This window comes from Ursus americanus, chromosome 18, assembly GCF_024610735.1.
Source record: "Ursus americanus isolate L20-20 chromosome 18, mUrsAme1.1.p, whole genome shotgun sequence".
Lineage (NCBI taxonomy): Eukaryota > Metazoa > Chordata > Mammalia > Carnivora > Ursidae > Ursus > Ursus americanus.
In genome coordinates this window covers 6,307,481-6,321,601 of record NC_142144.1, presented here as the reverse complement: position 1 = coordinate 6,321,601, position 14,121 = coordinate 6,307,481, and the positions used below count along the sequence as shown (strand labels likewise).

The window sequence follows — 14,121 nt, the reverse complement described above, 5'->3', positions numbered from 1 at the left end:
AACCATCCACTCATTTCACAAATATTTATTGGTGTCTGTGCCGGGAGTAATAAAGTCCCCATCTCTGACCTAGGAAGCTCGTGCCTTTGACAGCCTCTGTGAAACTGGAAGGCCAGCATGTGAACTTGAAAGCAGGGTGAAATCTAAGCCCCTCCGCTATTCTCAACAAGACACCCCCCTTCTCCACCATGCGCAAAGCACTGTCACAAGCTTGAAGGGTGCAAAGAGAAGGGTCACCCTTGGTTTCTTTTGAAGGGTATGATGGTTAATTTTATGTGTTAGCTGGATTAGGTCGTGAGGTGCCCATATATTTGGTTTAACATTATTTCTGGGTGTGTTCCTGAGGGAGTTTCTGGGTGAGATTAACCTTTGAATTGGTAAACGGAGTAAAGCAGATTGCCCTCCCCCATGTGGGTGGACCCCATCCCACCTGTTGAAGGTCTGAGTAGAACAAAAGGCTGAGTAAGAAAGAATTCTCCGGTGAAGTGAATGAATGAAAGGACGTGGGTTTGGAACGGGGCTGAGCAGGGCTGTTGGGCAGAGTGAGAATGGCGTGGCAGACACGGGGCTGGGTTGGAGGAGCCTGGGAGAGCTGCGCTAGAGGTGGATCCCTTTTCGGGAGTGGTCCTTTACTCATTCGCATGGTCCATACCAGGGGATGCTGCCCCCACACCAGGCCACAGCTGGCTGGATCAGGGGCACCTGACCCTGGCTGGGCCAATCAAATCTCTTCCCTGGGAGTTTGGAATTGGGATTCGGGGTGGAGAGAGGAGAAGAAGACCGTGAGTGTGTGGTCGCTGGGTGTCTGCAGCAGCACATACAAAGCCAGGTGCTGTGCAGAGAATGGAGCAGGTCCAGAGAGGGAAGGTGATGAGAGAAGGAGGGGGAGAGGCGGGCACTCTGGGCCTGACTCAAGTCCTCCTCTTGGCCCCCAGCATCTCTGCATGTTAGGTGAGGTACTGTGAATCTCCCCTGGCCTGATGATCCACTTCCTTCTGCTACTTTTTTTTTTTTTTTAAGATTTTATTTATTTATTTGACAGAGACAGCCAGTGAGAGAGGGAACACAGCAGGGGGAGTGGGAGAGGAAGAAGCAGGCTCCCAGCGGAGGAGCCCGATGTGGGACTCGATCCCGGAACGCCGGGATCACGCCCTGAGCCGAAGGCAGACGCTTTAACGACTGTGCTACCCAGGCGCCCCCACGTCCTTTTGCTACTTAATCCCATGCCCATATTTCCTTAGCTTGAAACTCACAGTCCCTACGGATGCCCGCCACTACCCATCTTCTCCAGCGTTGGGTTTAGACCTCAGCAGTGTGTGATACATTTGGGCAGCAGATTTCCTTTGCCCACTGTGTTCTGCTTATCAAGTGGGTTAGCAGCCCTTGAGCCCACACCCATCGGGAGGTCCAAGGGGGTGGCTGGGTCCCAGGGGGAGAAGAAGCCAGTTTTGGGTCAAACACATCTGAGACTTGACTGGAAATAAGTGACTGCCAAGGACACACGGCCTGCAGTGGTGTGGCTGGATTTCCAAGCCAGGCCAGTCATTCCCGAGCCCGGCCCTGGCCCGTCCATCTGCGCTTGACTAGGGGACTGGAGGCGGTCAGGGAACAATAGGGAGGGACTGGAGTTGTACGTATAAGCACAAGGAAGCACAACCCTCCCGGGTTCCCACTATGCCCCGCACGTCTGTCTGGCTGCACTTACATCCCACACCATGACCACGTGTTCAGTCCTCCTGCCCGAGCCCCCTGCTAAGTAAGGTGACCCCAACACTTGTCATCTCAAGTGACCCTCAGAGCAACCCTGTAAAGAAGAGACCATTGCTATACACACTCTACAAATGAGGAACCCGGGCCTAGAGAGGTTCAGTAACCTGCCCAGGGTCATACACGGGGTCATGGCAGAAGCAGAATCTGAACCCAGGCAGCTTGTCTCCTGCTTGGTGAAGGAGAGAGAGGAGCAGGTCAGTGAGTGAGATCTTGGCGGGGAGGGGGTTCAGAAGGGCCCCGAGTGTCCGTCCTGGCTCCATCGCTTTCTACTCCTATAGTAAGCATCTCCAACGCATTAGCTAACCTCTCTGGATCTCAACTTCTTCACCTGTAAAACGAAGATTTCCACTGATGCCTCACAGGGTTGCTTTAGAATTAAATGAGAGAATGACTTCATGCACCCAGAACCTGGCATTGAGTAGAATGCATTTAACAAATAAAATAATAATGTTATTTCTAAAACATGCAATATTCTATGGAAAAGTATACTAATCTGTGATAGAAAGCAAATCCATGGCTGATGGGGGAGGGGGCATGAGGGAAGATGAGAGGGAAGGATGACAAAATGAGAAGAGGAATCTTCTGGGGGTGATGGTTCCCGTGGTGGTGGTTTCGTGGGTGTATACAGATGTTAAAACTTACCAAACTGTACGCTTTAAATATGTGCAGTCTGTTGCATGTCAACTTTAACTCAGCAAAGCTGTTTAAAAGCATATGTAATATTCTATAGCTGTAAGATCTCCTAGAAACAAACTGGGTATCATTGTATACAAAAAAACAAGAAAGGAAAAGACCAAACACAGTGCACCCCAGGAGAACCCCTCTGTATAATGTAGACACTGGTAAGACTTGGATGAGAACAAGGCTTAATGTAAACAATCGGCATTTTAAATAATCTAGGCTTTGGAACTTTTTTCGTTGTCATCGATTTTTTGTGACCTTTTGAAGGTCGCAGAGGTAGTAAGGGATAGAGTCAAGATTTCAATGGGCCTGAGTCCTCCGACCAGCAGCTCACTAGCACCCTCTAGTGCTTCCCTCCCCAGGTCTCTCCAGCGTCAGGTAGGTTCCCAGTCTATCAGGTTGACTCCTGACAGTCAAATCCAAAGCTCCCCGGGAAACAGGTGTAGGGCAGAGGGAGCGCTGTCACTGGTCCTGAAAATCTCAGCCAGCAGGGAAACCAGAATGCCGAGTCCTGTCTCCAGCAGAATCACAAGCTTTCAAGACTTTTCTGGTCGCTCTTTCAACTTATGACAGCCTTGAGGAGTCAAGCTGGTGGTTTGAATGTTTCTGATCAACAATTTAAACATTGAAAGCAATGCTCCAACAGAGTGATGATAGAAAGAATAAAGGGAATGCACAGCATGAGGGCCAGGGGATGGGTGGAAGGTGAAGAAGGCACCAGGCTTCCAATGACAGTGATACAGGACGGCAGCCAGCACAGGCTTGGACAATTTATGAAAACCGAACAGACAGCCGTAAGATAGAATGTGGCTCTAAATGCCCAGAATCACTCCCCTTTGTAAGATTTGTAGCAAAAATTAGTATGAATGGAGTAGTAGTTCTAATGAAGTGGTCACCCAAGAGCCACATCAGTGCCAGCAAGACGGCAGAATTTGCGTAGCATTGAAGTCGTCCTGCAAGAGTTTTGGTGCCTAACGATGTCTAAAGAAAATATGAAACTCCTTCAGCCACCAAAGGACGGTATTACAGCAATTAATAAAAAAGAACCATTGGCTGCCACTACCTTGTCCCTGATCTGACTTACATAGTCTTCATTTTCTATAGAAGCTAAGTTTCTAGATCTATCTTGCAAACCTCAGACTACTGGAAGTTCTCATTTTAAGGCAATGTATCTTAAGATACGGTAAATGATTATAATTTTTTGTCCATTTGAAATATATAAGTTGTTTTATTGAAAATTTAAAACTTTCTTAAAAGAGCAGGAGTGGAGCACATATCAGTCTCAGGATGATTATGCGGTTGGGGGGGCAACTGTGGGGCTCAGCTCTATCCATTCCTGGGGCTCCAGTGTGTCTTGGTTCCCCAGAGAGCTCTTGTGGAGGTCCTCTACTCTTAGGGCTGTCTTCCCACCCTCCATGGATTCCAGTGGCCAACTTCACAATAAACGACAAAATGATGTCAGTAAATACACTTTTAGGGGAAGAAAATATCATAGAAATGTGTAGAATAGTACAAACTGGGGGCTACTTTGGCACAAGTGTGACACCCCTGCCCATGACTGTATGATCCAAGGTTGAATACCTGACTCAGGTTGGGCCAATCAGATTCTCTCTCTACGAGGACAGTGCCAGAGCATGAAGGGTCCAGGGCTTCTGCCACCGTGTCCTACATGCCCCACCCCTGGGATCCTCCCTCCTTTTCACGGGTATAAAATAGACAATTTATCCATTCCACATACACTGCATTCAGTCTTCCGAGCATTTCTGCCCATCAAGTGCAATTTACACACTTTCACGAACCAACTTCAGTTTAGAAGAATTATGTGAGCTTATGTGAGCTTATGTGAGCATGATTTTTACAACATCACTGATGGTCAGACAGTAGCATAGACAAAATTGCTTTTTTTTTTAAAAGATTTTATTTATTTATTTGACAGAGAAAGACAGTCAGCGAGAGAGGGAACACAAGCAGGGGGAGTGGGAGAGGAAGAAGCAGGCTCCCAGTGGAGAAGCCTGATGCGGGGCTCTATCCTAGAAAGCCGGGATCATGCCCTGAGCTGAAGGCAGACGTTTAAGGACTGAGCCACCCAGGCGCCCCCAAAATTGCTTTTTTTGACAAAAGAAACCTTTTATTTTAGATTTACAGAAAATCTGCAGATAGTACAGAGAGTTTCCGTGTAGCCCTCACCTGGTTCCCCGATTATTAACATCTTAATGTTAAGGGCTCCATCGTCTTGACCCAGCCACTTCCCAAAGGCCCCTCCTCCTAATACCATCACATTCAGAATATGAACTTTGGGGGATGAGCACATTTAGTCCATAGTACCATCTTTGGCCCTCAGATCAGAGTTTGGCTTATTGGAGAGTATGCTACCCTTGAACGTTAAACATATTTATTGAGCACCTGCTGTGTATGTGGCACAGTTCTGAGAATTAGAGAAACAGAACATGATAGATAAGGTCCCTCCTGAAGCTCTCAGTCCAGTGAGAGAGATGGACAATAGAGAAGGACACACACAGGGTGATAGGGACAGTGGGTTATGGGGGGGTGGAAGTGGGGTTACTTTAGGTAGGGCGGGTGAGCTTCAAGCTGAGGCCTGAAAGTCTTTTGCCAGGTGAGACTCCGAAGCAAGAGTCCAGGCAGAGAGAACAGGATGCTCAGGAGAGAGACGGGGCTGTGGGTTTGAGAACAAGGGAGCATGTGGGATGTGAAGGTCTGAGAAGGCAGGGGCACATCATGTAGGGCTTTGAGGTCAGAATAAAAACGGCGGATTTTTTCCTAAGGGTCTTTGGAAGCCATTGACAGGCTGAACGCAAGAGTGACATGATCCCATTTGTTGTTAAAACGCCACCTGTCTCGGGGCGCCTGGATGGCACAGTCGTTAAACGTCTGCCTTCAGCTCAGGGCATAACCCCAGCGTTCTGGGATCGAGCCCCACATCAGGCTCCTCTGCTAGGCGCCTGCTTCTTCCCCTCCCACTCCCCCTGCTTGTGTTCCCTCTCTCACTGGCTGTCCCTGTCAAATAAATAAATAAAATCTTAAAAAAAAAAAAAACAAACCACCACCTGTCTCTCTCATGGGGAGTACACATTAGGGAGGATGAGTGAAGAAGCAGGGGACCCCTATGGGGCTACTGTGGCCATCCATGATGGAGGCTTGGACTGGGGGTGGCCAAGGAGATGGAGATGGTGACTAAAGAGCTTTGGAGAGGTTTTGGACATAGGGTCAGGACCCGCCAATGGACTGGAAGTAGAGTTTGGGGCGGGGGGGAAGAATCCAGGACAACCACTAGCTTTGGGTCAAAGCAACTGGTGGAAGATGGGTCCACTTCCTGAGATAAGGACCGTGGGGGAGGGACATGTTTGTAGAAAACAATCAACGCTTCTGTTTGACTGTATGGGTGCTGAGATGTCTGGAGAATAGCCAAATGGAGATGTCCAGTGTGCAGCCAGATGCAGGGTCTCGAGGGAGAAAGTTGGGGCCTCTCACTAAGGCAGAGAAGGGGGAGAGAAAAGGGGTCTCAAAGAGAGCCTCAGGGGGGCGCCTGGGTGGCACAGTGGTTAAGCGTCTGCCTTCGGCTCAGGGCGTGATCCCGGCGTTATGGGATCGAGCCCCACATCGGGCTCCTCCGCTGGGAGCCTGCTTCTTCCTCTCCCACTCCCCCTGCTTGTGTTCCTTCTCGCTGGCTGTCTCTATCTCTGTTGAATAAATAAATAAAATCTTAAAAAAAAAAAAAAAGAGAGCCTCAGGGCAGGTCAGGATTGTAGAGTGGAGAGACAAGGAAGATGTGGCAACAAAGAGGCTGACGGTAGAGAGGAAGGAGGCCATCTGGCCAGAGAACCAAGCTCCGGATCCATACATAAGTCCTTTCCTAGCAGCTACTAATCCAGAAGGGAGGCACCAGCTACTTAAAGTAAATGCAGAGTTACCGGGGAGGATGAACAGTCAATGCCTACTAAGCAGGGTATGATTTCCCGGAGGGATCTTCACGTTTTTTGCTCATACATCCCTCTGTGCATTTTTAGATCAACATTGAAAAATTTCATCATAAGCTTAAATGTTTACAAAAGGTCCGATTTTCTGTCTATTGTGTCAGTATTTTAAGATGATAGCTACTTTGCTCTTCTAGCATACTCAATGGAATCTAACCCCATAGCAATTTTACTTATTGTTCAGGTCTAAACTGAGGTATGGAGGAGAGCCTTCTCCAACCTGCAGATTGAGTGAGGTGCCTCGTCTGGGCCTCCCACATTACCGCACTGACCACACTGGATGTAAACCATCTGTCTGTCTCCTTTACCCCAGACAGAGAGCTCTGTGAGCACAGGGACTCTGCCCTGTCCATGCTGTATCCCCAGTATATGGCACTGAATCTGACACAGAGCCAGTGTTCATTAAATATCTGTTGATCGGTTAGCTCAACCAGTTCAGCAAAGCCTGGGCCAAGGTTACCTAGACCAGTCTCCTCACTGAACCCAACAGCCAGAGTGAACTCTGTTCTGCCCATGCCGCTCCCTGTGTGAAACCGTCTGTGGCTCCTATGGTCCCCAGAACAGAGGCCAGACTCCTTACAGGCCTTGCAGGCCTTCCCATTCCAGTCTCCCCTAGCTCTGCGCCCTCATTCTCACCAGCCTCCAGCATGTGAAATACTTCCCCAAATTGCACTTTCTGTTCTCTGTGTAGACGATGCACTCCTCACTTCTTGAGTAACTCCTGGAATTCTCAGTTTGGATGGAAGCCTTCCCTGCTCCACGGCCCCTGGGCCTCGCCTCTCCCGCGGCCCAGTGTGGGGCCCCTGCCCGCTGTCTGCCTTTCCCGGAGCCTGGAGGCTCCGGACGGCCAGGACCAATTCCCGTTCCTTCAAGGCTGTCTTCCCAGCACCGGACAAGGGGCCGACCTTAAAGCACGCAGAAGGACACAACGGGCTTCGGGTTTGACTGTGAGCCAGGGAACCGCAGTCTTCGTGAATCCCCAGTGTTCGGTTGGGCCCGAGCCCCCACAGCGCAGAGCAGGTGTCTCAGGAAGGCAGGCAGGTGGGCAGACATGGGAGAAGCTCACTACAGCTCCAGGGGAAGGGATGACAAAGCCAAGTGTGGGGGTTCGGAAAAGGTCTAGGGCACAGAACGGTAAGAAGTAGGAGTGGGGTCCGTGAAAGCCGAGCCGCTGGACAGCTCTCGCGCCACGCACAAAGATGGCGGCACAGAGACCCGCCTCCACCAATGTGGCCGGTCCGAGGGGCGGCCCGAGGGGCGGAAGTAACGCAGCCGGAAGTCCGGTCCGATCTCGGTGGGCGGGCAACGCGGCGCGGAGGTTGGCGGGCTACGAGGGTTGCGATGCGGCAGGTTGCTCGCCTAGGTCGTGGGGCGGTGCTGGGGCTGCTGCTGGCGGTCCACGCGGTGGCGGCGTTCGAGCCCATCACCGTGGGCATCGCCATCGGAGCCGCGACGGCGCTCACCGGCTACCTGTCCTACACGGACCTGTACTGCCGCTTCGCCGAGTGCTGCCGCGAGAAGCAGCCGCTCAACGCGTCGGGTAGGGCGGGTCGGCCCGCGAGGGGTGCGGCGCTCACCCTGAGCTGAGGCGGGAGGGAGGACGGCGGGGTTTCGGTCCGGACTCCAACCCTGGAAGCCGTGCCCTCTGAGACCCATGCTCCAGATCGTGGGGCTCTGCCCAAGCTCCTTCGTAAATGCCTCGGATTCCCTCAGTACAGTAAGAAGCTGAAAGCAGCGTGCCCAGCCCTTCGCACCATGTCAGTCCTATTAAGTAGTTTTCATATGTGCAGCGGCTACCCAGAAAGCCCACATTTGGCCCTTGGTTTTCTTACAGGCCAGCAGGGGTGGCTGGGGAATAGCATGCAGCTCAGTCAAGAGAGGGCTAATCCTTGGATGAACGAACACGTTTAGCTTCCTTATCAGACACTGGAGTATTAAGGAGGACATCCGTCCAGTGCATATCCTTGGAAGTGGCATCGTGTGACTCTGCAACCCGAGGTTCTGCCTCCGGGCGAGCCCTGGGGTTTGGCAGATACCCTGCTGGACCGCTTGCTAATATGTGTCTCTCGCTTTGGCCACCTGGGGAAAGTGCTGCTTTTCTGGTGCCTGTTTAATGTGTATTTTTCTCTCTGTTCTACGGCTGGCTCCTGCAGCCCTCAAGCTGGAATTAGAGGAGAAGCTGTTTGGGCAGCATCTGGCCACAGAGGTGATTCTCAAGGCACTGACGGGCTTCAAGAACAACAAAAATCCCAAGAAACCGCTGACCCTTTCCTTACATGGCTGGGCTGGCACAGGCAAGAATTTTGTCAGCCAAATTGTGGCTGAACATCTTCACTCAAAAGGCCTGAGGAGTAACTTTGTCCACCTGTTTGTCTCGACTCTGCACTTCCCTCACGAGCAGCAGATAAAACTGTACCAGGCAAGAGAATCCTGTTATCCTGTCCACCGGCCACTTGGACTGGTCTGGGCGACCTCCTCACTAACTCTGGCCTCTGCTGCTTCTCTTTGCACTGCTCTAGCTCCGGGCCCCAACTGAGTTAAGGCACACTTGTCCCCAGTAACCCTCTGCTGTTTGCAGAGCTCTCCTACAACTTTTTTTTCTCATTTGATTCCAAGATAATACAGTGGGGCAGGTGACGTTATTTCCCTTAAAAGACAGAGCCAGGAGAGGCGAGGGGATTTGCTCCTTACAATCTCTCTGGCCTTGTGGCGAATCAGAAACTTGGGCCCCACTCTCCAGACTCGCTGTTTGCGGGGTAGCCACGTTCTGCAATGAATGAGCGGGTTCAGTGTTTCTGTCCCAGGCCTTGGTGAAGCGGATCAGTCTTAAGTGATTTGTCCTGATATGGCTGCATCAAAGTTTCCCACCTGTGATGCAGCATTTGCAGTTAGCACTGTAGACTAGAGGATTTTTTCCCCCCTCAGGAGCTTTTATTTCCTTTCCTCGCATCCAAATCCTTGGCGTTGCTTTCATTCTTCAAATGAAAGCCTCAAAGAACTGACTCTTAAGACCGTTCCTCCTCCTTTTGAGATATTCTGTCTACATTTAATTTATATTAACTTGTCTAGTAGGGTTCTCAATTCAATGACTGTTGTCCTTGTGAAGGTTAATCGTCCTACTGTTAGGTGAGGACGTTAAATAAGAAACAGAAACAACTCAACAAGGAAGTGAAAGTGCCATGCAAACAGAGCTGGGAAATTCCTGAAAAGAAGGAATAATTTTTGTTTTTCCAGATTCTTTCATGAATCTCTAGGAATACAGCAATTAGATGAGGGGGCCTCTGGAGCCTTTCACATTTTGGGGTGGCGGACTTGTTGCTTGGGTGTCTTTGTCTCGGGAAAGCATAGGAACAAATGCTTTCCGTGAAATGCCAGCTCCTTTGTTCACTGCATCAGTCCAGGCACTGGTTTGGGGGCACTGTGCAAGCCTGAGTCCAGTTTCTTAACTCCTCCGTCTGTCTGCTGAAATTAACTTGAGATTTCAGGCCACGGTGAGCTGAAATGATGGGCTGGTTCACAGTGAACTGGTGACTATTCGTGTATCTTGCTCCTCTTATACCTGTAAAAAGTCGTATTCAACCCATCACTTGAGTTAGGTGCTAAAATGCAAGGAAGTTTTTTTCTTGTCTTTCAGTTTCCACTTTTTATAAAGTTATGGAAAAGCTGTTATGCGAATGGAGGTTAGGATGCTGTTTCCCAGAGTCCTTCGTAAAGGCCCAGAGGACTCCACGGCGCCGTGCTTCTGGTCCCCTTGGCACATCCTTTGAGCCTCTGCATCCTCTTTCTCTTATGGTTGGTCTAGGACCAGTTACAAGGATGGATTCGGGGTAACGTGAGCACGTGTGCGAGCTCCGTGTTCATATTTGATGAGATGGACAAGTTGCACCCCGGGGTCATTGACGCAATCAAGCCGTTTCTAGACTACTACGAGCAGGTGGACGGCGTGTCTTACCGGAAGGCCATCTTCATCTTTCTCAGGTCAGCGGCAGGTGCTTTCTCGGGGGCACACAAGGCACTCATTCTCCTGGTGCTAGAAGGAGATCCCGGCAACTGTCAGCCTTCTGTTGCCCAGGGACAGAGGTGCCTGGCAAAAGTGAAGTGTTGACCTCTCTTACTTTGGGGTTGCTACAGTCGGCATGGCAAGGAGCGTGAGAGCGGGAGAAAATGAATTAGATATTGCTGGTAACAGGCCATTTCTAACCTGCACATGCCACCGAGGGTTATCAAAAGTCAGCATCGTACGGCAAGTTCTGGAAAAGCAGGTTTCAAGCTCCGTGAGGGCAGACGCTTATCTTGTCCTTGTCCAGGAGCACTTCATAAATATTCCTCGGTTAAGAATAAACCTCAGAGCAGGTATGATTCCTGATTAGACACAGGATCTTACTATGTATTTTTACTCTGCTTCTTTGGCAAACTCAGCAATGCCGGTGGGGACCTCATAACTAAGATTGCCCTTGACTTTTGGCGGGCAGGAAGAAAGAGGGAAGACATTCAGCTGAAGGATCTGGAACCCGTGCTGTCTGTCGGAGTCTTCAACAATAAACACAGTGAGTCTCCCAGGCTGGGGAGCCCCCTAACCCTGCCAGCGGAGTCCCCTCCTTCTTTAAACCTTCCACAAAGGCACCGAATCTATCCGTGGGCCTTTGTGGCTTCGCTGAAGTAGGGACTTCTTCGGGCATTCCATAACAGAAACCAGTTAGGGGTAACTGACCAGTCCTTTTATCAAGCCTGTTGCACGCTTGATAGAGAGAGAATCTCGAAGGGTAGAGACATGAAGGATGTACTATTGTGGGTTGGGATCAAAATGGGCCCTGTAAGAGCAGTGAGCTTGGCCAGGTGACAGGGACAGTGATGGGAAGACCCAGCTGTGTCTTGCTTTGCAGGTGGCTTGTGGCACAGCGGACTGATAGATAGAAACCTCATCGATTACTTTATCCCCTTCCTCCCCCTGGAGTACAGACACGTGAAGATGTGTGTACGGGCAGAGATGAGGGCCCGCGGCTCTGCCATAGATGAGGACATTGTCACCAGAGTGGCAGATGAAATGACTTTTTTCCCTAAAAGCGAGAAAATCTACTCAGACAAGGGCTGCAAGACTGTGCAGTCACGGTTGGATTTTCACTGACCTCTTCCTCAAGGATGGCAAGAGGCCGCCGGAGCTCAGCAAGTGAGGGTCTTGCCTTCTGGAAGCACTTTGAAGCCCTCTTTGGGGTTTGCACTTTGCACCTGTGGACTTGCGGCCTGTAGAAGTTTCTCGGAGTCGAGTTTTGAACAGACACTCACCTGTGGAGTGCGCTTGTCATTTTGGACCTGACAGCAATCCATCTGTTAACTGCAGTGGAAGATGAACTTTTAAAATCCTGCCCCTCCCCCCTTGCGGACCTTGACAGAAGTGCCTTGCAAACAGCTGTGTGAGTGAGACCTAGGACCCGTTCTGACCCCACAGCACCCACACCTCAGAAGCTGCCGCTCTAACTCAGGGAGTTCAAGGGCCCTGCCGCCATCTGGGGAGCATTCAGTTTGCGCCTGCTGAAAACCTTCTCTGTTTCTCTGCACAGAGAGCGTCCACTGGCTTCAAGTCTTTTCAGTTGAAATCGGTGGCACCTCCAGGCACGGTGTCCGGTGGAGATGTGGGCCTGCCACGGAACATTCTCGACCAGGTGACCTATCTGCCTGTGGGGTGGGGTCTCCACCCGAGGCCTCTGCAGCAGACCAGGACCGACAGCCCTGCAGTCTGTCCGTTGCGCCTGCTGGTCCTGGAATTCTTTTGCCGTCTCTCACCCAGTATCGAGCTCAGCCTGCCTGGCCCTACTTCTGCTCCTGAACTTTGGTTGCTGCTAGATTTGCCCCCAATCACACGTCATCATGAGAGTCCAGTCAGAGTGAGGTCATTGGTTTTGAATTTGAGTCCTTGGTTCCCATGGTAAAATGTCTGTAACAATTTGTGCATGGGTCAGTCTCTCACTTTATTCCAGAGAATCATTTGAAATCCATAGGCCACGCTCAGTCTCCGTGGACAACACGTGCCAGAGTGGCCAGCTGGCAGAGCCCACGTTGCCAAAGAAGTGTAAGTACTGTACACCAGAAATGCTAGAATTTTCAAGGATATGTATGTTTTTTATGATGTTTTTACTTGTGAATCTTAGATAATAGAAAAGGGACATTTTAAAACATGGGAAGGACACCAAAAAATGGAATAATTGCCTATCTCTTTATCAGAGATCTTAATGAAAACGGTGTGCATTTTTATTGTTCAGTGCGTGGAGATAGCTGGTCATCAGACAGGGTCCCGAGTGTCCTCTGATGACGAGCACCCTCTGTGGCAGTGCCAGGCTGGACCGCCCTGGTCACTGGGAAATAAGACGGATTCCAGCCCGTGCGAATTGGGGTGTGTGTGTCACCGCTGCGACGCGACCACAGACACATTAGAACAGCGTACAGTGTGTTTATATGTAAGATGGAGAAGGAACATCTTTATGACACGGGAGTGCCTTACAGAGGGTCACCTGTAGTCTTTTAAAAATGCCAAGTTAAGGGACGCCTGGGTGGCTCAGCCGGTGAAGCGTCTGCCTTCGGCTCGGGTCATGATCTCAGGGTCCTGGGATCGAGCCCTGCGTCAGGCTCCCTGCTGAGCGGGGAGTCTGCTTCTCCCCTCCCTCCTGCTTCCCCTACTTGTGCTCTCTCTGGTTTAAAAAAAAAAAGAAAGACAAATTAAGGCTTAAATTTTTTGGTACGTGTTCTCGCATTGGAGCCGAGTGATAGTTCTTTCATAACCCCGTGAGGATCTGGGTCAGGGAGAGACAAGATTTTCCCTGTTCTGAGTGACGTAATTCATTCACCACGTGTAGGCCACCTTTGGACTTGTAACCTGAAGAGGCCACGGCTGACCACAGCCCAGCCTCCTTCGCCCTGTGTAAGAGGTAGAACGAGAACTTGAAATGACATACTGAATATGAAATAAAGCCTAAATTTTATCATGTGACACGTCACTTGCAAATTTTTTCTTTTCCCCTAGTTTATTTGGTAACTCTGAAAAAGTTTGAGCTTGGGATGAAGGCTGTTCAACAGCTTGGGTGTCAGGCTTACTACACCCTGGACATGTTGGAAGGGAGTCTGCGTGTCAGGGCTGGTCCCCCCCCCCCCCCCCACATACACTGGATTAGGGGATGGGTTCTACGCCACAGTTCCATGGATGAAAATGCCAGGGAGAGCTGGACTTCTTTCTAGCAAGTGTTTTCTCCTAAAATTAACATAGGAAGGAAGGATATTGAGGCAGTGGGAAAACAGGACTTTCTGCTGACATTCTGAACCTGAGCAAGGCTAGACTCAGAGCCAGAAACCAGAGCCGGCACAGTGAAGTCCTCGCTCGAGCGCCACCTGGCCTCTTCTGTGTCAGTGAATCATTAACACCAACCCTCTTTCCAGGACTGAGGACAAGCCAGCTACTTTCTGAAAAGTTCAAACCCTCTTTGCCAGCATCCCACCCACTCCCATTTCTTTTTTTTTTTTTTTTAATAAAGATTTTCAGTTTATTTTTTTTTAAAGATTTTATTTATTTATGTGACAGAGAGACAGCCAGCGAGAGAGGGAACACAGCAGGGGGAGTGGGAGAGGAAGAAGCAGGCTCCCAACGGAGGAGCCCGATGTGGGACTCGATCCCGGAACGCCAGGATCACGC

At 50.3% G+C, this 14,121-nt stretch overlaps 1 protein-coding gene across 1 annotated transcript; it reads left to right on the top strand.

The window, feature by feature from the left end:
• The first annotated feature begins 7,724 nt into the window (after nucleotides 1–7,724).
• On the top strand, nucleotides 7,725–13,425 carry TOR1B (torsin family 1 member B). The gene is made up of 5 exons (XM_045771186.2): nucleotides 7,725–7,983; nucleotides 8,597–8,862; nucleotides 10,246–10,421; nucleotides 10,863–10,990; nucleotides 11,327–13,425. The coding sequence occupies exons 1-5, from the start codon at nucleotides 7,785–7,787 to the stop codon at nucleotides 11,566–11,568; spliced, it is 1,011 nt and encodes a 336-aa protein (XP_045627142.1). The 5' UTR covers nucleotides 7,725–7,784; the 3' UTR covers nucleotides 11,569–13,425.
• The last annotated feature ends 696 nt before the right edge of the window (nucleotides 13,426–14,121 follow it).

Coding starts and splice junctions, on each gene's coding strand:
- TOR1B (XM_045771186.2), top strand. CDS start 7,785: ATGCGGCAGGTTGCTCGCCTAGGTCGTGGGGCGGTGCTGGGGCTGCTG. Junction 7,984..8,596: donor GCAGCCGCTCAACGCGTCGG/GTAGGGCGGGTC, acceptor TGGCTCCTGCAG/CCCTCAAGCTGGAATTAGAG. Junction 8,863..10,245: donor AGCAGATAAAACTGTACCAG/GCAAGAGAATCC, acceptor TGGTTGGTCTAG/GACCAGTTACAAGGATGGAT.